Source organism: Panthera pardus, unplaced genomic scaffold (genome assembly GCF_024362965.1).
Source record: "Panthera pardus isolate Hobbes unplaced genomic scaffold, ASM2436296v1 HiC_scaffold_8, whole genome shotgun sequence".
Classification (NCBI taxonomy): domain Eukaryota; kingdom Metazoa; phylum Chordata; class Mammalia; order Carnivora; family Felidae; genus Panthera; species Panthera pardus.
In genome coordinates, this window is record NW_026527013.1 from 24,170,703 (window position 1) to 24,194,327 (window position 23,625).

Consider the following 23,625-nt stretch of genomic DNA (forward strand, 5'->3'; position numbering starts at 1 on the left):
AGCCAGGAGGAGAAAGAAGCTCCAAGCTCAGGACTGATGAAGTGAACACACAAACACCAATTTCAAAACAGAACAGAAAGACAGCAATTTAACTTTTATCATAACTGCATGCTGGCACTAGCTGCATGCACTCTGCAAATCTCTTCAAGTAAGCAAAGTGTAGGGTATGAGTAATAACAGATTCTCAAACTTGGCCACAGACTCCTGCAGGTTCGAATTAAGATCCCAGGGATATTGGCTTAACCCAAAGATCAAGTCAAACACTGCATTTCAATTTTCACAATCCGTTGGTTCCCAAATTCCGTGACTGGAAAACAAAAGACCTTGGCCATACTTGATTGGCGGCTTGGCTTCAGGCTATAGTTCTCAATTGTTTTGCTGCTGGTGAACTGAGTGGTCTCCTCTCAACATCTCATTATCCAGGCAAGATTGCCAGAGCCAGGCCCTTCTCTCCCTCAAACATGTGTACATGCATGTATACACACACACACACACACACACACACACACACACACACACACTCCTTCCCAGGTGCTTGGTCTGCCTCCTGCCCAACAGTCAAAATTAGAGTCTAGCAAGACAAACATTATGCTGAGAAAGTCCAGAAAATATTTTGAACCCCAGTTTTTTGTAGGGCACCAGAACAGGGGTAGGAAAGAGAGGGGAAAGGAAGAAGAAGAGAGAGGATGGTGGTAAGAAGTAAAGGAAAAAAGGAAGAGAGAAAGGAAAAGAAAGAGGAGGCTGAGTGGAAGAAAAGGCAGGAGTAGCCAAGGAAAAGGGAAAGGAGGAAGAGGCAGTGAGCAGGAGGCAAAGTATAACTTTCATCAGCATGCATTAATTCCTTCAACAAACTTTTATTAAATGTTTTCCAGGGCTCTAGAACATTCAAAACCTTGCCCTATAGCCCTATACATATTCACTGAGAATATGCCTTGCCCTATAGCCCTATACATATTCACTGAGTTGGAGCCTCTGTGATATCCTCTTCCAGTGAGGATAAGTATCTTGATATTTACCTGTTCACCCTCTATATCTTCAGGTTTGAGGCTTCTCCCGATCATATCTGGAGTATATTTTACCTATGCAAAGAAGATAGTCCAGGAAGGCAGAAAACCTTCTAAGTTGGGATTTGTCCCAAGTCCTGCCCTTTGAAATTCTGGCAGGAGGCTGGCATCTGGGCAACAGTCTGTTTTCCATTGATGCCTCCAGCCTCTGCTCTGGTATATGTTCTTATACCTTAGCAGTGTCCTCATTTTTCTTCTATCCTTTTTGCTTTAAACAAACATTGAAAGAAGTGGTTCCTAGGAAAGACCTAGGTACCCAGAGGGATGTAGTGAAGGAAGGAAAAAATGGAAGGGAGAAACAAAGGTGGAGAGAGAGAGGCATCAATTTATAGAGCTGGCTAGAGGACTATTCCATTGAGAACTATCCAAATTCATACCCTTAATTTATTTTTTATTTTTTTATTATTAATATTTTAATAAATTGGGCTGTATCAAAATTAAAATTTGAATGTATCAAAATCTTTTTTTAATATGAAATGTATTGTCAAATTGGTTTCCATACACAATGGATTACTACATGGCAATGAGAAAGAATGAAATATGGCCCTTTGTAGCAACGTGGATGGAACTGGAGGGTCTTATGCTAAGTGAAATAAGTCATACCCTTAATTACAGTTGGGCAAACTGAGGACCAGAAAGACCCACAGATTAAAGGATGATGAAATAACAGAGCTAGAGAGGATCACATGGTCTGTTGACCAGTAGACATGGACGGATCAGGTCTTTTGTATCTTAGTGAGGATTTATATATATTTTTTAAAATTTTTTTTATTTTTTATTTATTTATTTTTAATATATGAAATTTATTGTCAAATTGGTTTCCATACAACACCCAGTCCTCATCCCAAAAGGTGCCCTCCTCAATACCCATCACCCACCCTCCCCTCCCTCCCACCCCCCATCAACCCTCAGTTTGTTCTCAGTTTTTAACAGTGTCTTATGCTTTGGCTCTCTCCCACTCTAACCTCTTTTTTTTTTTTTTCTTCCCCTCCCCAATGGGTTTCTGTTAAGTTTCTCAGGATCCACGTAAGAGTGAAAACATATGGTATCTGTCTTTCTCTGTATGGCTTATTTCACTTAGCATCACACTCTCCAGTTCCATCCACGTTGCTACAAAAGGCCATATTTCATTCTTTCTCATTGCCACGTAGTATTCCATTGTGTATATAAACCACAATTTCTTTATCCATTCATCAGTTGATGGACATTTAGGCTCTTTCCATAATTTGGCTATTGTTGAGAGTGCTGCTATAAACATTGGGGTACAAGTGCCCCTATGCATCAGTACTCCTGTATCCCTTGGATAAATTCCTAGCAGTGCTATTGCTGGGTCATAGGGTAGGTCTATTTTTAATTTTCTGAGGAAACTCCACACTGCTTTCCAGAGCGGCTGCACCAATTTGCATTCCCACCAACAGTGCAAGAGGGTTCCCGTTTCTCCACATCCTCTCCAGCATCTATAGTCTCCTGATTTCTTCATTTTGGCCACTCTGACTGGCGTGAGGTGGTATCTGAGTGTGGTTTTGATTTGTATTTCCCTGATGAGGAGCGATGTTCAGCATCTTTTCATGTGCCTGTTGGCCATCTGGATGTCTTCTTTAGAGAAGTGTCTATTCATGTTTTCTGCCCATTTCTTCACTGGGTTATTTGTTTTTCGGGTGTGGAGTTTGGTGATCTCTTTATAGATTTTGGATACTAGCCCTTTGTCCGATATGTCATTTGCAAATATCTTTTCCCATTCCGTTGGTTGCCTTTTAGTTTTGTTGGTTGTTTCCTTTGCTGTGCAGAAGCTTTTTATCTTCATAAGGTCCCAGTAATTCACTTTTGCTTTTAATTCCCTTGCCTTTGGGGATGTGTCAAGTAAGAGATTGCTACGGCTGAGGTCAGAGAGGTCTTTTCCTGCTTTCTCCTTTAGGGTTTTGATGGTTTCCTGTCTCACATTCAGGTCCTTTATCCATTTTGAGTTTATTTTTGTGAATGGTGTGAGAAAGTGGTCTAGTTTCAACCTTCTGCATGTTGCTGTCCAGTTCTCCCAGCACCATTTGTTAAAGAGACTGTCTTTTTTCCATTGGATGTTCTTTCCTGCTTTGTCAAAGATGAGTTGGCCATACGTTTGTGGGTCTAGTTCTGGGGTTTCTATTCTATTCCATTGGTCTATGTGTCTGTTTTTGTGCCAATACCATGCTGTCTTGATGATGACAGCTTTGTAGTAGAGGCTAAAGTCTGGGATTGTGATGCCTCCTGCTTTGGTCTTCTTCTTCAAAATTACTTTGGCTATTCGGGGCCTTTTGTGGTTCCATATGAATTTTAGGATTGCTTGTTCTAGTTTCGAGAAGAATGCTGGTGCAATTTTCATTGGGATTGCATTGAATGTGTAGATAGCTTTGGGTAGTATTGACATTTTGACAATATTTATTCTTCCAATCCATGAGCAGGGAATGTCTTTCCATTTCTTTATATCTTCTTCAATTTCCTTCATAAGCTTTCTGTAGTTTTCAGCATACAGATCTTTTACATCTTTGGTTAGATTTATTCCTAGGTATTTTATGCTTCTTGGTGCAATTGTGAATGGGATCAGTTTCTTTATTTGTCTTTCTGTTGCTTCATTGTTAGTGTATAAGAATGCAACTGATTTCTGTACATTGATTTTGTATCCTGCAACTTTGCTGAATTCATGTATCAGTTCTAGCAGACTTTTGGTGGAGTCTATCGGATTTTCCATGTATAATATCATGTCATCTGCAAAAAGCGAAAGCTTGACTTCATCTTTGCCAATTTTGATGCCTTTGATTTCCTTTTGTTGTCTGATTGCTGATGCTAGAACTTCCAGCACTATGATAAACAACAGCGGTGAGAGTGGACATCCCTGTCGTGTTCCTGATCTCAGGGAAAAGGCTCTCAGTTTTTCCCCATTGAGGATGATGTTAGCTGTGAGCTTTTCATAAATGGCTTTTATGATCTTTAAGTATGTTCCTTCTATCCCGACTTTCTCAAGGGTTTTTATTAAGAAAGGGTGCTGGATTTTGTCAAAGGTCTTTTCTGCATCGATTGACAGGATCATATGGTTCTTCTCTTTTTTTTTATTAATGTGATGTATCACGTTGATTGATTTGCGAATGTTGAACCAGCCCTGCATCCCAGGAATGAATCCCACTTGATCATGGTGAATAATTCTTTTTATATGCCATTGAATTCGATTTGCTAGTATCTTATTGAGAATTTTTGCATCCATATTCATCAGGGATATTGGCCTATAGTTCTCTTTTTTTACTGGGTCTCTGTCTGGTTTAGGAATCAAAGTAATACTGGCTTCATAGAATGAGTCTGGAAGTTTTCCTTCCCTTTGTATTTCTTGGAATAGCTTGAGAAGGATAGGTATTATCTCTGCTTTAAACGTCTGGTAGAACTCCCCTGGGAAGCCATCTGGTCCTGGACTCTTATTTGTTGGGAGATTTTTGATAACCGATTCAATTTCTTCGCTGGTTATGGGTCTGTTCAAGCTTTCTATTTCCTCCTGATTGAGTTTTGGAAGAGTGTGGGTGTTTAGGAATTTGTCCAGTTCTTCCAGGTTGTCCAATTTGTTGGCATATAATTTTCATAGTATTCCCTGATAATTGTTTGTATCTCTGAGGGATTGGTTGTAATAATTCCATTTTCATTCATGATCTTATCTATTTGGGTCATCTCCCTTTTCTTTTTGAGAAGCCTGGCTAGAAGTTTGTCAATTTTGTTTATTTTTTCAAAAAACCAACTCTTGGTTTCGTTGATCTGCTCTACAGTTTTTTTAGATTCTATATTGTTTATTTCTGCTCTGATCTTTATGATTTCTCTTCTTCTGCTGGGTTTAGGCTGCCTTTGCTGTTCTGCTTCTATTTCCTTTAGGTGTGCTGTTAGATTTTGTATTTGGGATTTTTCTTGTTTCTTGAGATAGGCCTGGATTGCAATGTATTTTCCTCTCAGGACTGCCTTCGCTGCATCCCAAAGCGTTTGGATTGTTGTATTTTCATTTTCGTTTGTTTCCATATATGTTTTAATTTCTTCTCTAATTGCCTGGTTGACCCACTCATTCGTTAGTAGGGTGTTCTTTAACCTCCATGCTTTTGGAGGTTTTCCAGACTTTTTCCTGTGGTTGATTTCAAGCTTCATAGCATTGTGGTCTGAAAGTATGCATGGTATAATTTCAATTCTTGTAAACTTATGAAGGGCTGTTTTGTGACCCAGTATATGATCTATCTTGGAGAATGTTCCATGTGCACTCGAGAAGAAAGTATATTCTGTTGCTTTGGGATGCAGAGTTCTAAATATATCTGTCAAGTCCATCTGATCCAATGTATCATTCAGGGCCCTTGTTTCTTTATTGACCGTGTGTCTAGATGATCTATCCATTTCTGTAAGTGGGGTGTTAAAGTCCCCTGCAATTACCACATTCTTATCAATAAGTTGCTTATGTTTGTGAGTAATTGTTTTATATATTTGGGGGCTCCGGTATTCGGCGCATAGACATTTATAATTGTTAGCTCTTCCTGATGGAGAGACCCTGTGATTATTATATAATGCCCTTCTTCATCTCTTGTTACAGCCTTTAATTTAAAGTCTAGTTTGTCTGATATAAGTATGGCTACTCCAGCTTTCTTTTGGCTTCCAGTAGCATGATAAATAGTTCTCCATCCCCTCACTCTCAATCTAAAGGTGTCCTCAGATCTAAAATGAGTCTCTTGTAGACAGCAAATAGATGGGTCTTGTTTTTTTATCCATTCTGATACCCTATGTCTTTTGGTTGGCGCATTTAATCCATTTACATTCAGTGTTATTATAGAAAGATACGGGTTTAGAGTCATTGTGATGTCTGTATGTTTTATGCTTGTAGTGATGTCTCTGGTACTTTGTCTCACAGGATCCCCCTTAGGATCTCTTGTAGGGCTGGTTTAGTGGTGACAAATTCCTTCAGTTTTTGTTTGTTTGGGAAGACCTTTATCTCTCCTTCTATTCTAAATGACAGACTTGCTGAATAAAGGATTCTCGGCTGCATATTTTTTCTGTTTAGCACACTGAAGATATCGTGCCAATCCTTTCTGGCCTGCCAAGTTTCAAAAGAGATCAGTCACGAGTCTTATAGGTCTCCCTTTATATGTGAGGGCACGTTTATCCCTTGCTGCTTTCAGAATTTTCTCTTCATCCTTGTATTTTGCCAGTTTCACTATGATATGTCGTGCAGAAGATCGATTCAAGTTACGTCTGAAGGGAGTTCTCTGTGCCTCTTGGATTTCAATGCCTTTTTCCTTCCCCAGTTCAGGGAAGTTCTCAGCTATAATTTCTTCAAGTACCCCTTCAGCACCTTTCCCTCTCTCTTCCTCCTCTGGGATACCAATTATGCATATATTATTTCTTTTTAGTGTATCACTTAGTTCTCTAATTTTCCCCTCATACTCCTGGATTTTTTTATCTCTCTTTCTCTCAGCTTCCTCTTTTTCCATAACTTTATCTTCTAGTTCAGCTATTCTCTCCTCTGCCTCTTCAATCCGAGCTGTCGTCGTTTCCATTTTGTTTTGCATTTCGTTTAAAGCGCTTTTCAGCTCCTCGTGACTGTTCCTTAGTCCCTTGATCTCGGTGGCAAGAGATTCTCTGCTGTCCTCTATACTGTTTTCAAGCCCAGCGATTAATTTTATGACTGTTATTCTAAATTCACTTTCTGTTATATTATTTAAATCCTTTCTGATCAGTTCATTAGCTGTTGTTATTTCCTGGAGATTCTTCTGAGGGGAATTCTTCCGTTTGGTCATTTTGGATAGTCCCTGGAGTGGTGAGGACCTGCAGGGCACTTCCCCTGTGCTGTGTTGTATAACTGGAGTTGGTGGGCAGGGCCGCAGTCCGACCTGATGTCTGCCCCCAGCCCACCGCTGGGGCCACAGTCAGACTGGTGTGTGCCTTCTCTTCCCTTCTCCTAGGGGCGGGATTCACTGTGGGGTGGCGTGGCCCGTCTGGGCTACTTGCACACTGCCAGGCTTGTGGTGCTGGGGATCTGGCGTATTAGCTGGGGTGGGTAGGCAAGGTGCATGGGGGCAGGAGGGGCAGGCTTAGCTTGCTTCTCCTTAGGTGATCCACTTCAGGAGGGGCCCTGTGGCAGCAGGAGGGAGTCAGATCTGCTGCCGGAGGTTTGGCTCCGCAGAAGCACAGAGTTGGGTGTTTGCGCGGAGCGAGCAAGTTCCCTGGCAGGAACTGGTTTCCTTTGGGATTTTGGCTGGGGGATGGCGGGGGAGATGGAGCTGGTGAGCGCCTTTGTTCCCCGCCAAGCTGAATTCTGTCGTCCGGGGGCTCAGCAACTCTCCCTCCCTTTGTCCTCCAGCCTTCCCGCTTTCTGACCAGAGCTGTTAACTTATGACCTCCCAGACGCTAAGTCGCGCTTGCTGTCGGAACACACTCCGTCCGGCCCCTCGGCTTTTGCCAGCCAGACTCGGGGGCTCTGCTTGGCCGGCGGGCCGCCCCTCCGCCCCGGCTCCCTCCCGCCAGTCCGTGGAGCGCGCACCGCCTCACCGCCCTTCCTAACCTCTTCCGTGGGCCTCTCGTCTGCACTTGGCTCCGGAGACTCCGTTCTGCTAATCCTCTGGCGGTTTTCTGGGTTATTTAGGCAGGTGTAGGTGGAATCTAAGTGATCAGCAGGACGCGGTGAGCCCAGCGTCCTCCTACGCCACCATCTTCCCTCTTCTCCGAGGATTTATATTTTATAGAGACCACAGTCTCCTGGGAATTCAGATCTGAGACCTATGCCAATTCCACTCCATTCCTCCATGGTGAGCTTGTCTCTAGTCCCAAGAAAGCAAGTCAAAATCATTTACACAAAATGGGAAATCCGCAGTCCACCAAACCTTTTGGGCCAAGATCAAGATCCTGAATGGGGAAAACATATCCTACATGAGTCCCCTTTGAAAATAAGTCAAATTAAATCAGAGAGAGACCCTACAAAGCTTTTCTCTCTTCCCAAACTTAAACACCAGTTTTTAAAGAGGGAGGCTAGTTATGGGTTTCTTAATGTCCACTACTGGAGTTTGGAGTTGGATCATTCTTTAACGTTGGAGAGGCTGTCCTGTGCACTCTAGGATGTTTAGAGCATCCCTGGTCTCTACTCACTAGATGCCAGGAACAACTCCCTCTAGTTGTGACAACCAAAAATGTCTCCAGACTTTGCCAAACAAAGAGAGCAACATCAATCCCATAGTGAAACCCACTGTTTAAAGAATCACAAACTATTAATGTGTTCATCTGAGTCCAAAACCCTGTTCACAGTTGGAGAGATTGGGTCAGGCTGCCTCAGCTCACTCAGCTGTAAGTGGCAGATTCAGGCTGTGAACTCAAGTCCCAAGAGCCCTGCTCACTGGACCAGAGAATTCTTGTTTCAGGACTTGAGTATGACCTTGGGTGTACTGTCTGGCCCCTGGTTTCTCTTTGTGTGATGCAGCTGCCCCACACACTGCCTCCTGAGGCTAACCTTGGCAGCATCCCCCATCCCCCCAACTGACAGCATTAGATGAAGCATTAGATCACTTAAAAAAATTCCTCCAACAGGATGTTGCTCTTGGATTGGGAGAAGGACCACAACTGTCCCCTTTGACTTGCCGTGCTTTATGAGGTTGGAAGGCCTGTACATTTCTCTTTCCCCATCTTAATGGTTGACCTTCCCAAGCCCCCATGGAGCTCCTGTGAGGTTGGAGACAACATGAAGTATAGTGGCTGGAATTATTTAAGCTCCACAATTCACAAGCATTTAGATTATTTAACTGCTCATTATGATTATTTAAGCTGAAAGATTATACTGCTTTAGCTCAGAAAATGTTTGTATTTCCATTAAAAACCACCAGGCCAAGGGCCCTTTTGACTGACATTTTGCACTATTAAAACTATACGTACAGTGTATATTTTTGGAGAGAAGACAGTATGTCCCTTATTTTGTTTTAAGATAAGGAAGCTGACTTCAAAGTCTTCTTCTAAGTAGCTCTCTCCTTGCCCCCTCCCTCCCAGCATCACCCTAACCTGCTGTCCTACTCCCTAGAGAGGCAAGTTGGAAGAAGCACCTATCTGCCCATTGCCTTCTACTATTTAATCAAAACTAGTCCTGCCATTCCCACACTTAAAATTCTCACAATGACATCTGAGTTCTTCATTCAGAGACAGTGTGCTCAATGGTTACGATCACGGACTATACTATTAAACAGACTTACCTTTGAGTTGCAGGCATCTGGGCCTCAGTTTCTGCATCTACATACGGATAATAATGCTCCCCAGCTCACAGGAGGTCACAGAAATGTGGCCCTGCCTGACATGTAATAAACACTTAAGAAAAGTTCACTGGTAATACTAATTTCATCACCCAAAGTCTTGACTGCACTGAATAATATATATGCCTGGGACAGTTTAATTCTCTGAAGGCATGTGAATCAGAGATAGTACATTCCTGAAGGCAGGGAGAGTGAAGGGCTCTTGATTCTACCTGACATGCAATGTAACCAGGGATTCTTTCCCTATAATGCTTTGTGAAACATGCTTCTGTGTGGCTAGTACATTTTACATCTAAAGAGTATTATGAAAGGGACACCTGGGTGGCTCAGTCGGTTGAGCACCCAACTTCGGCTCAGGTCATGATCTCACAGCTCATGAGTTCTAGCCCCGCGTTGGGCTCTGTGCTGACAGCTCAGAGCCTGGAGCCTGCTTCAGATTCTGTGTCTTCCTCTCTCTCTGCCTCTCCCCTGCTCACACTCTATCTCTCTCTCTCTCAAAACAAATAAACATTAAATAAAAAATTATTAAAGCGTATTACGAAAAATAACACAGTATACAAAAATCTAGAAAAATTCTATTGTGGCCCTATTAGAGAAGGCTGTGTCCTAAACCAAGCAGTCATTTTTTGGCTTTTGGCAAGTTTCTACATTTAAACAAAGCTCCTCAAGGGAAGAACAAAGAAGATTTTGGCATCTCCTAAATATTACCCATGTTTCAGGTCATTTATTTAATGAAGTTATGGATAGAATTCCCATTGGAAGGGCTGTGATCACCCTGCTTCCCCCTCCCTGGAGATGGAAATTCCTTTCATAACACCCAGAACAGGTATTTTTTGCTCCCACAGGAATTTCAGACATACCTTGGGAGCTACCTCAAAAGGCTGCAGAGTTCCTACCACTGCAAAGTTCTACAAAGCACTGAAGGAAGAGGCTTCCGCCTCTTAAATTCTACACCCAGCTCCAGCACAATCTTCTGAGGCAACATAAATCAACCCTACTTCTTTTATTATATGTCACCTCTTTAATAGCTGAAGGAAGCATCTGCTTCTTGGCCTTCTCTAGACCTAACACCCTTCACTCATCAACTGTCCCAGCTATGACAAGATTTGTCAGGTATTCCTGAACTGGTTAACTCATATGTCTCCCCCATAGTTTACCACCATTGGTACCCAGAAATAAACTCATATAATACTAGACATGCATCCATATGACTAAATGTCTGCTAGACAATTTCTTTTAATGTTTTTTGGGGTTGTTTTTGTTTTTTTATTTTTAAGACAGAGAGAGACAGAGCATGAGCAGGGGAGGGGGCAGAGAGAGAGGGAGACACAGAATCTGAAGCAGGCTCCAGGCTCCAAGCTGTCAGCACAGACCCGATGCAGGGCTCGAAACCACAGACTGTGAGATCATGACCTGAGCCGAAGTCAGACACTTGACCGACTGAGCCACCCAGGCACCCCTCTGCTAGACAATTTCTAAAGGTGTAATTGCAACACTGTTTGTATATGCTTAGTGAGATAACATACAAATTGACATATTTTTTTCATACTTTATTTTGGCAAAGACTGCTAATTGCTGCCAATTTATTTCCTTCCTCCATTGGTACTAGCTTCCCTGAATGTTAACTGGACATAGAACCACCCAGCTGAAGGCTTCATTTTCTGGCTTGCCTTGTAGCTAAGTGTGACCATGTGATTTCAGTGCTGGCCACCTGACTGCTGCCTCTGCACTAGTTCTTGCACCTACTTAGAATGTACACAATGGAGGGATTTGTGTCCTCTGTTCACTTAGAACAGTGCTTAGATCGCTGCCTAAGGCACAGGAGAGTCCTTGTACATAGTGGATGCTTACCGAATAAACTGGTAATGACTGAGGTGTCAATGGATAGTATGTGCGCCTTAAAGGGTAGGAGGGTTCATTTCTCCTTTCTGCTAACTAGAATGTGGATGGGGTGGTTGGAGCTGTGTGCTCCAATGTAAGATAAAAATCTTGCATCCGGGGTGGAAGCCATACGCTGAGAATGGCAAAGCATCAAGATGGAAGGAGTGGAGGTCCCCAGAGACTACACAGCTACTTGTATGAGCTTCTGGAATGTGAGATTTTCTGTTCCTTGCATTTAAAGTTAATTAGACCATTCTACTATTCTAAACTTATTGTCTTTGTAGTTAAGTTTTACTACCCTCTATAAGCTTTGTGTACAGCAGGTCTTTTCTCTTCCACTAAAGACTCTAAGCCACCAACTTCAGGGTTACAAGAGAAACAGAAATCATGAGTGATAAGCCATTATGCATTTATGTGACTGCCTGCAGCTCAAACCACAATCAATGTTGGATGACATTTCCATGGATGACAATCATGACATTTATTTCCCCTCTGTCTACCACCTGTCCTCAATCATTGCAGGTAACCTAGAAAGCTATGACAAGCTTCATTGGTGTTCTGCCTGGCTCAATTTACTTTTCAAACTGAGCAGGTGGTAAATACAAACAACCAGACAAACTGGGACATTCTACAACATGTTACCATAGTATTTAATATTTTTTAAAGGGGACATGTCAAAGTTTTTCTAAACAAACTACTGGATAGAGAAAAGATGGCATTGTAGCCAAAACAAAAAAAAAAACATTGTTGACAGCATAAGGCTAACTGGAATCTGAAGATAGGATCAATGTATGCAAACTATGTGTTTACCTAACATATTAATATGCAACAAAACATTATACACACACATACATATATACATACACACATACACATATGACCTTTACTGCTTAAAAATCACTTTCTCATAAATGTATAATTTCATTCAATCCCCCTAACATCTCCGTAAGATATTGTAACTGAGTTTATCAATTTTAAGTAACGGATGCCTTCAAAACTCCTCTCCCAGGCTTCATTTATCCTGTCCAAATTGCCAGGCACTTAGGATTCCTCCCTAAAGAAATGTGATTTGTCTTTTCTCATGCTGACATGAAGTAAAGAATAAATTGATTTTTATCATTTTCTGCACCCTGCCTCTCCTTTGAAGGGTACTTACCTAATGAGTGGCTCTCTCAAAAGGGATCCCAGATCAAAGAGGCCAACAGGATAATGCCTTGGAATAAGCTGCTGCCTTACCTCACAGTAAATTTCCTAAAATGGCTCAATGTATACAAAGGCTTTCGGGGCTATCTAGAGAAGATATCTAAAATGCAACAATACCCAGTAAATTAAGATGGATCTTACAATATCATCAGATGAGTTTAAAATGTAGAAGTTTCCCTAAAATCTTTTCATGACATAAGCACCAGAAATCACCACAGGAAGTCTAAAATACACACTTCAAATCATGCAACTATTAACCAGCTCTCAAAACCCTTATTCATTCAGTATTTAACACTAAATGCAACATATCAGTCAGCCTGCCTGTCTACCTATTAAATTACAATGCTAGTTGGAACAGTCTGAGCAAGCACACACAGATTTTATGTACGTATCTCATGGCCTTCAATTCCTTTTAGCTACAGATATCAAATTCACCTGTCACAAATTAAATAATTGAGCTTTGGTTACTGAAATGTAAACTTATTAACCAGCATTAATAAAACCAAACATATAGAATGATGTTCTTAATATTATTTTAATAAAATTCCTTTTAAATAGGAGTAAATTGAACAAAGATGAAACATTAGGAAATGTTTTAGCAAGAGGTTTTAGATATTTTTTAAGTAAAAGAATAATCTTACACACAAGGGAAAGGGAATATTGTGTTCTTCTATTAAGATACAGTGTTGGGGACTGTTAGTTCCTTCCAGTATGGGAATAATGACTGGCAGTTAGAATAGTAACCAATAAAAAGCAAACTAAATGGGGAAGTGTTGGAGGTGGGGGGAAAGAATCGTACATGAAATACAGTCAAAGGCTCTCCTCTGACCTTGGTTCCTAAAAGGGTTCTCAGGCTACAGGAAGGTACACTGCATTTTCTATGTCCATCTTTACCCCAAAGAGCTATGAGGGTCCTTACCTTTGGAAATAGCTTTCTAAGGATATCCCAAATTTCTTACAGAAGAAACTACTTTATTCATTTATTTGCTTATTTATGAGTTTGTTCATCTCCTTCATTCATTTCACTAAAATGTAAGCTTCATCAGGTAAAACATTTTCTGTCCTTACGTTTGGAAATAGCTTTCTAAGGATATCCCAAATTTCTTACAGAAGAAACTACTTCATTCATTTATTTGCTTATTTATGAGTTTGTTCATCTCCTTCATTCATTTCACTAAAATGTAAGCTTCATCAGGTAAAACATTTTTCTGTTTGTTCACCTAGAATAGTACCTGCCACATAGTAGGTGCTCAATGAATATTTATGAATTTTTGAGCTAATTCATCCTTTCATCCTCAAAAGTTGATGAAATGCCTACCACATGACAGGTTCTAGATATCCAGTATGAAAAAGAAATTCCACTATAAATAAAATAAAACCAACTGATGAGAATCTTCAAATTAGAGGAATCAAGCAATATTTTCTCATTCTAAATTTTGGTCTGAATTTAAACTAGGAAGATAATCCCCTGCCCTGCCCAAGAAGAATGGGAGGGAAAAAATGTAGACCAGTATGGCACATGTCCCAAAATGATATAACACAAAACAAAACCCTGTTTAAAAATGAAACAGCTGGGTGTAGCTATCAAAAGGTAGGGATCTTTGCAATGATAGAACAGTTCTATATCTTGACTGTGACAGTGACTACACAAATTTATATCCATGTTGAAATTGCATATAACTAGATACACACACACACGAGTGCATGTAAAACCAGAGAAATCTTAATAAAGTTGGTAAATTGTACCAATATCAATTTCCTGGTGTGATATTGTGCTATAATTATGCAAGATGTTACCACTGAGGAAAATGATTTCTTATAACAGCATACTAATCTACAATTACTTAAAAATAGGTTAACAAAACAAAAGAGCAGAATACTTATCAAAACATTCTTTATGGGGTTCCTGGGTGGCTCAGTTGGTTGAGCGTCAGACTTTGGTTCAGGTCATGATCTCGCAGCTCATGAGTTCAAGCCCCACATCGGGCTCTGTGCTGACAGCTCAGAGCCTGGAGCCTGCTTTGGACTCTGTGTCCCCCTGTCTTTCTGACCCTCCCCCACTTGCACTCGGTCTCTCAAAAATGAATAAACATTAAAAAAATTAAAACAAAACAAAACAAAACGTTCTTTATATTGACAAAACATTGGAACCAAGGTAAATGTCCAATAAAGAAGTGAACCTATGTGACAATATATTAAGTAATTAAAAACAATACAATTCTATGTGACACAGAGGCTGTTCACCACTCAGTAAGCAAAAGAAGAAGGATTTACAAAATATGAAATTATAATTGAATTCTGTTAAAAAGTAAAGATACACCAAATGCCACAGCATCTGTCTCCGCATGGTAGGATCATGGGTGATTTTGTTTTTTATTTTGTCTTCATATTTCTTTATTTTTCTTTTCTAAAATGAATCCTACTACCAGAAGAAATATCTAAAATGCTGTCTGTGCTATGTATGGGGCTTAGGTGAATTCTGTGTAGCTCTGAACAAAAACCAAACCAAGTGGGAAGATTCCATGGAAAGCCATTTCAATTCCATATAAGAACCAGTGAGGTACCTACATGTGCTCATGGCTTCCAATGAAAATGGTGTTCACCAGGGGCTGGTGAATGCCCTATTAGTGATTATGTGGACAGGAGTCTGGTTTATGCACACTGGGAGGTTGGACCCAGCTGCTTTCCAATTTTAAAACTCTGTGCCATTTGATTTTACAACGAATTTAACAGACACCACCTTTCATTTCAAAAGCCCCTTTTATGTTTCAAAGCACTTTCACATATGCTGGTTTATATTCCTTTCAGTACTTTTTTTAAAAAAATCCTGTCTGCACAACAATTCTATAGAGTAGGCAAAGCAGTTATTATCACCTCTATGTTACTGAAGACAAAACTGAGGTAACCAGAGAGTGATCTCGCAATGTTATGGATGAGCTAATAGAGCTCATCTCCTTTCTCTTGACTCACAGCCCTACCTCTCTGTCCTCTAACACCACATAGCCTCTCTCTTCCCAACCAGGGTTTGGAAATGGTTATACTTCACCTAAAGTTGTTTACATGATGCCTGCCAGTTGAAAGAAAACCAACAATGCTTGACACAGAGTGACAGTAAGTACTGATAGGGATATACCCAACTTTTTGTTTCCACTAACTTACATTGACTCAGTTAATGTCAAGTAACCAACATGTCACCTCAGCTTAAAAAGTCAAGATTGGTCAAACCAGTTGGTTGCCTTGTATAGCCCAGGAGGCTCATGAATCTAGTTGGGGTTGTTGGTCAATATAACTACCCTGTACCTGTGTCCCCACAGTCCCGGGACAGAGCCCATAAGTGGGGCTTCTGGGCCAGTTAAATAGTGAATAGGGTCCACATTGGACTTAATGAAGCAGGGCTTTGTTACTTTTACCAAAGGAATTAACAGAGGAATTCTGTATTTATTTTGCAGTGGCAGAAGATTAAGCACTTGAGCAATAATGTGGCAATTCACCAAAAGAGGTCTTAGTTAGGTGCTATCTGAAATCATGAAATTAAGTGGGAAAACATACACATGGAAAAGGTTTATATGTTTAAGAAAAATAAATCCAAATTTTAGATAAATGATACTCTTCACAAAGTATACTAAACAAATGACATATTTTCATTGGCTGATAGCGTCATTTATACACATATATCATTTTCCATGTGCCAAGCCCTCCTGAGTGCCTCTCCTCTCAACCACTCCATGAAAGTCATTATGGGAGGAAACAGAAGGGTCAGCAATGTTAAGGTCATTTCCCCTAAACCATACAGCCGCCAAGTGGAAGCTACAGGATTCCAACCTAGGTCTGATGACTGCCAAACCAAGATGCTTCACCATTATTTGTTCTCTGGAAATGTTGAAAGTATAAGTCCTTTTTATAAACAGGAAGTAATGGAAGTCTCCTTCAAAAGGCATAATAAATCACTCCAGGAGATACAGAGTTAATCTGAGAATAGCTGGAGAACAATGAGAGAATCTAGGCTGAACTTTATACATCACAACATACAAGGAGGCAGAAAGTGGGACTGGTGAATGGAAAAGAATAAAGGCTGATGGTATCAATGTACTGTTATTGTTAATAAATTATTGATCAAGCCAGTAATGTCACAGATGTTTAAAATACTTTTCTTCTTAGCTATGTAAAATCCACTTTTCACCTTCAATCTATTCACTCATTCAATAAACAATTACTGAGCATTTACCATATGCTAAGAACTGTTCTAGGCAGTATGATAACCATAGTGACTCAAACTGATGAAAGTTCCAGGCTTGGTGGAATTCACATAAGCTCCATGAGAAAATAAGATAGTAGAAAGGGAACCTGAGGTAGAAGATTTTGGTTTTAATCCTGGCCAGATGGCCTTAAGCAAATTACTTGAAATCTCTCTAAACATCAGTTCCCTTACTTCTAAACTGAGGATAATAACATCTATTTTTATTACATATTACTTTATTAGGAAAAAGGCGAGTTTATACAGGAAAAAAACTACTCTTTGGTCTTGGAGAAACTGAGGTAGTTGACAAGGAATAAAAGTTTTGTCCTCATTATTAAATCCTTCAAAATATTTCATTCCATATTTTCCATGATCTAAGCTTTCTGTGTTTAATGTTAACCATGTGTAAGACTTGTGGGGTCAGGATAAGGTCATGCTTCTATACCTAGCCACCAATTTCAAAGTCTATGTTACAGGCTTAAGATGCCATAATTATGTATGTTTCCCTTACTGTGGAAGGAAGTTAAATTTAAATTATATCTTAGTGATCATTTCATCTTAACCTATAGAGAGATCCTGCTTCTTGCCTACTTCTTTAGGAACAGATCCAGAGCAAGTCATTATTTCTAAAACCTTTGAGTAATTTTCTTTCCTCTGTTCTTCCATGGTGATATTATTTCATTGTAAGAATGAAATAAGAGCTAGGTAGAGATGGGTGTGTCATAGGCCCACAGGAAGGATCACTGCCCAGCAGGAGGCCACACTTTATTGATTAAATCAAAGAAAGATTGGTTCCAGTCTCCCCCTACCCCTTACCTACCCTACCCTCGGGTGAGGAGGAGGAAGTAGCAGGGGGATTTCCAAGTGTGTTTTTATCAGCCCAGCAAATCAGAGTCCTTGCTTTCTAAACAAAGAGGTGCCAACCTTGAGACTCTGAAAGCCAACACAAGCTATGCATTGTACACATGTGAAAAGAATATAATTAGCAAAGTTATAGTCACAATTAGGAAATACCTCCTCAGAAAGGTTTCCAATTAACTTTGAGCAGCACTCAAATTACTATTGTGCTTAACGAGGCCTCTGTCTCTTAGCCAGCTCAAACCTTTGAGACAAATCTAAGAATAACAGCGCAGTCCACAAAACACAGACACACAAAATTTAATGCTGGACTTTTTTTGAATAACAAATATGAAGAATGTGCAAATTGGGACATGGAAGCTATATTGAAAGAATAAGAAGCATGGTTACAGAAATGAATAGTCAAGTGTTGGCTAAATTATTCTTTCTTCAAGCTCTGTCTTCGTCTTCTCTAGCCTTCCCTTCCCCATCCCGAAAGAAAAGTTAGGAAAGAGAATGTAGGAAAACAAAAATGAATACTCACTTCATCTCCAGGATCTCCTCCAGTTGTTTTCTCCTTTCTATTCGGAGGTTAGCCAAATGGGCTTCTTTTTCAGCCAGGGACTGCTGTGTGGAGGCCAGGCGTGCCTTGGTGGCATCTAGTTCCTGTCTGGTCTTCTCCAATGCATTCATCAGTTCCTCTATCTGAAAGGTACAGGGAACATGGCGCATTATTTCTCCTTCATTCAAGCACAAGGCCTTCTTTGCAAGTCTGTATTCTGACAACAGACACAAAGGAATCATAGCCATTCTTGAACAGGTACTGTATCTTAGAGCCCATTCTTTCTTTGTCACTGGTTGAAAATAAATGTTTCAAACACAAGAAATATGCAAATTTCTCCAAGGTCCTCTTTCAACTGGATTGTCCAATAACCTTTATAGAAACTATTTAATATATTTATTAGAAGTAGAAGGTAACTGGCTTGACCCATTTTCAACCTGTGTTTGGCAAAAGTCTCAGATACTGTCTCACAGTTGGCGGAAGGCAACACTCAAAATGCATTTGCCCAGCACAATATACTTTTGTGTGTAGGCCCCAGAGTATTCTGACAGGAAGTTAATCTACGTGTTTCAGATTCATTCATGTTTTAACCTATCAAAACCTTGTTTGGCAAAAGCGATTTGATGTCCAAGGGGCCTCAGGAGCCCCCTCTCACCTCACATCCCTGCCTCACTTTCAGGAAGCAAGGTTTGGCCAAAGGTAAACAGAATTCCAGCCACAAAAGGTTCAAGTTTGATTTGCCCCTGAAGTTTGAGAGGGTTCTAAACTTGAAATAAATGACATGTAACTTTTATAGGGTGCTAATACACCATAGAAATAAGCCAGACTATCAAATATCCAGGATTTTTAGCCAGGTCCCAAAAAATTGGACCAGGGAGCCCCAAGGCAAGGCTTTATCCTCCCCAAACCATTGGGGGCTTTTAAAAGCCAACACACAACAAAAAGGGCTGGTGTTTATGGTTCTGCACCAGAGACTTCCGTGGAGCAAGCCAGTGAAATGCCATCCCTTGCACAGATGCATGCCGCATCCACCCTGCTGATTTAAAACCATGGTTCCAGGAAGTTTCTAGATTCCAAAGTTGATGTTTGGGTTTCTAAGCCACCCTCCTTCCAGCTGAACTTGGCAGAATGGGATCATCCATCACTAAAGTCAACAGAAAGCCCTTCAAAATGTGTCAATGACATGTTAAGTTCCAATTCATAAAGACTTTCTACACAATTTCTTCAGTTTTACATGGAATTTACTCAGAATAAGCATTATAGTTCACATCCAAGGTAAATCACATGCTTTTAAGATTCAGAAAACCCTCCACTTTCCCTGATAAAAAGAGGAATTTGATAACCATAGAATGTAAATCAAAGCCAAAACCAAAAAGAGTTTAAAAAGCAAGGAATATGAGGATTAACCATGAAAGTCCCAGAACTACACCTGCTTAATTGTAGAATAAATAGTATTATTATTTAACTTTAGAAACATACAAAATTTAAAAAGCAATCATAATTTGTTTCTCATATAAATTTATAGAATATTATAAATATGACTAGCAGCCCTTCTATCAAGAAGTGCTTGGTGAGACTGAAGAAGGTTTTTTCCTCCTTTCCCTCTGCCCCCATTTTTGATAGCAGTGTAAAAAAATATCAGAATTATGGTCATTCCAAGTACCAACAAAGATTCAGTCTGTCTAACCCTCTATGGGATGGCCTGTGTCTTCATGTCCCTGTTTCCTTTCATAAATCGCTCTCTATTCAAATGCACTATTGATCCCAGAGAACAGGGAGAGTATCCAGGATTCTCACTTGCTAAATCTCTCTCTCATGAAGTTGAAGCTGACCTGTCTGCAATCCATAGACACAGAGCTACTCAACTGGGTTTCCCAGTTCTTAGTTCACCTGCCACCGTACTATTTGGGGCCAGCCCCAGCTAGTTTTATATTAACCCAATTGTAACAATTACACCTTAAAGTAATGACTTGCAGACTTCCCTGGCCATTTCAGCAATAACCACATAGAGAAACATGGGCACCTAAGAGATGCAGTCCAGCGTTTTTACTGATGGAGATGCCATTGGCTTCCAGCATCAATAACTCCTAGTGTGAGGTGAGACTCCTATTCTCAACAGCTTGCACCAGAGTCTCCAACAGTTTGCCAGGCCAAGGTTTCCCACTCCTCCAAATTCACATACCCCAGGCCAGTGAGCATGGCACACTGAGGACCATTGGGGCTACTGGCGTCAGGTACATAGTTCTAGTCGTCACACAGACACTGTTTCTCCTTGTGATTCTGTACAAATGACCACTTGATTCTTTGAGCTGCAGCTTCCTAGGTGATGCCCATGATACCTCCTCTGCTAAATGCTTGGAGTTCCACAAACTATTTCCCTTGCTACCACAGCGGGAGCTTTAAAAAGAAAGAAATATTTTCCCTGTTGTGGCTCACATATTCCAGTTCTCCTTCTTTGGGGCACATGGTAGGGCCACACTCCCCTCTCCCTTTTTTTTAATTTAATTTCATTTAATTTATTTTTTTTTAATATATGAAATTTATTGTCAAATTGGTTTCCATACAACACCCAGTGCTCATCCCAAAAGATGCCCTCCTCAATACCCATCACCTACCCTCCCCTCCCTCCCACCCCCCATCAACTCTCAGTTTGTTCTCAGTTTTTTAAGAGTCTCTTATGCTTTGGCTCTCTCCCACTCTAACCTTTTTTTTTTTCCTTCTCCTCCCCCATGGGTTTCTGTTAAGTTTCTCAGGATCCACATAAGAGTGAAAACATATGGTATCTGTCTTTCTCTGTATGGCTTATTTCACTTAGCATCACACTCTCCAGTTCCATCCACGTTGCTACAAAGGGCCATATTTCATTCTTTCTCATTGCCATGTAGTACTCCATTGTGTATATAAACCACAATTTTTTTATCCATTCATCAGTTGATGGACATTTAGGCTTTTTCCACAATTTGGCTATTGTTGAAAGCACTGCTATAAACATTGGGGTACAAGTGCCCCTATGCATCAGCACTCCTGTATCCCTTGGGTAAATTCCTAGCAGTGCTACTGCTGGGTCATAGGGTAGGTCTATTTTTAATTTTTTGAGGAACCTCCACACTGTTTTCCAGAGTGGCTGCACCAGTTTGCGTTCCCACCAACAGTGCAAGAGGGTTCCCGTTTCTCCACATCCTCTCCAGCATCTATAGTCTCCTGATTTGTTCATTTTGGCCACTCTGACTGGCGTGAGGTGATATCTGAGTGTGGTTTTGATTTGTATCTCCCTGATGAGGAGCGATGTTCAGCATCTTTTCATGTGCCTGTTGGCCATCCGGATGTCTTCTTCAGAGAAGTGTCTACTCATGTTTTCTGCCCATTTCTTCACTGGATTATTTGTTTTTCGGGTGTGGAGTTTGGTGAGCTCTTTATAGATTTTGGATACTAGCCCTTTGCCCGACATGTCATTTGCAAATATCTTTTCCCATTCCGTTGGTTGCCTTTTAGTTTTGTTGATTGTTTCCTTTGCTGTGCAGAAGCTTTTTATCTTCATGAGGTCCCAACAGTTCATTTTTGCTTTTAATTCCCTTGCCTTTGGGGATGTTCCCCTCTCCCTTTTAACTGGGGTGGGTCTTTGGCCAATAAAATAATGTCATTTCCAGGTGGAAAAATTTAAGTGCTAGTACTCAACCCCAACTTTCCCTTTTCTCTGTGACTAAAGAAGCATGTTTCAGATGATGCCTCCTTCAGCCTGAGTCCCTGAGTAACCACAATGAAGCCCAAAGCCAACCCACATCATACAAGCAAGATAGAAACTTTTGGTGCTATTTCGGAGGTACACATGCACCCCGATGTTTATAGCAGCACTATCAACAATAGCCAAAGTATGGAAAGAGCCCAAACATCCATCGATGGATAAATGGATAAAGAAAATGTGGTATATACATATATACAATGGAGTATTACTCAGCAATCAAAAAAGAATGAAATCTTGCCATTTGCAACTATGTGGATGGAACTGGAGGGTATTGTGCTAAGTGAAATTAATCAGTCAGAGAAAGACAAAAATCATATTACCTCACTCATATGAGGACTTTAAGAGACAAAACAGATGAACATAAGGGAAGGGTAACAAAAATAACATAAAAACAGGGAGGGGAACAAAACAGAAGAGACTCATAAATATGGAGAACAAACTGAGGGTTACTGGAGGGGTTGTGGGAGGGGGGATGGGCTAAATGGGTAAGGGGCACTAAGGAATCTACTCCTGAAATCATTGTTTCACTATATGCTAACTAATTTGGATATAAATTTTAAAAAAATAAAAAATAAAATTAAAAAAAAATTTTAAAATAGTCTCTTGTAAACACAGGGGTCATATCCACCCTCATTTTCTTAAAACCAACTCTTCCCTTGGGTTCTCTGAAGCTCTCTTTTAGATTGGGAACCTACTTCCCATGTTTCTTTTGTAAATTCTTCATCTTCCTGTAGTCTATAATTGGATCCTTACTCTTATTATTCATTAGTAGAGACATTTTCTTCATCCATGTGGATTCTTAGGAGGAGAATTGAGGTCTGTCTTCACGGCTCTCACCTATATGCAGATACCTTCCCAAACTTTATCTTTTACTCATTTGACCTCTTTTACATATACCTAACCACCTGTTGATCACTTTGATTTGAATGTCCTAACATCACTTTAGATTCATTATGATCAAAAGCCAACTCATGACCCATGCACACCTGCCTAAACCAAATCCTTATTACCCACTCCTGCCCTCCCAACCTGCCACTCCCTAACACACCCACAGGTCCAACACCCTAACCTTTTCTCAGTCTCTCATGTTTAAGACCTCAGAACTACATTTGTTTCTTTCTTCTCTTTCTTCATTTATTTTCCATTTATTATCAAGCCTTAATAGCTCTATTTTGGAAACACTTCTGGGATCTATCATTTCCTTTTATCATTACTTTTGATGCCACAAGCTCAGGCCTCTTCCCCTCCCACATTTCTGGAGGGGTTGAAAATAATTGCGTGTGTGTGTGTGTGTGTGTGCGCATGTGTGTCTGTTCCTAGCCTTTGTCTCTACCCCTATCCTAAATAAAGACATGGCTTTGCTTGATCAGCTTCTCCCCCATCATAGTATATCTCTCAGTGAGGTCCATTGCTGGATTTTAGGATGTGGAATTAGCTAAGGGGTAGCAAAGTAAACTTGAGAAACTGAGCACAAAGGTACAGGACTTTGAAGCACAAGCTACGGTGCTCTATGTAATAAAAAGTGGGAGAAAGAAGTCAGAGGGGAAAGAAGAAGAATGATCCTTGAGACTTGGGACAGAGAGAAGTTTATTTTAAGGGCAAAATAAGGAAATTGCAAAGAAGAGAAAAAGGGAAGGAGGAAAAAGTCACTATGGGTTATTCCTGGGGCCCCTTCAATGTTTTCCAAAGACACACATTGAAGAATTAGACTACCCTTTTGATTTTTTTCAGCTGTTTTGACTGTGTGTGTTTGAATGTGTCTTTGAACTGGATCCCTTAGGTCTGGGATTCAAAGATGTCCCACAGGACTCACTGTCACAACTTATGCC

At 40.5% G+C, this 23,625-nt stretch overlaps 1 protein-coding gene across 16 annotated transcripts in view; it reads right to left on the minus strand.

The window, feature by feature from the left end:
* Nucleotides 1-23,625, minus strand: part of ERC2 (ELKS/RAB6-interacting/CAST family member 2) — a 926,312-nt gene that overhangs the window by 347,938 nt on the left and 554,749 nt on the right. For all 16 annotated transcript variants that reach the window (XR_008420534.1, XR_008420536.1, XR_008420537.1 and 13 more), the window contains one exon: nt 18,037-18,197. Coding sequence is in view for 12 of the 16 variants with exons in the window: in XM_053898033.1 (XP_053754008.1) it covers nt 18,037-18,197 (161 nt within the window). In the remaining 4 variants the exon portion in view is untranslated. The remainder of the gene's footprint in view (nt 1-18,036; nt 18,198-23,625) is intronic.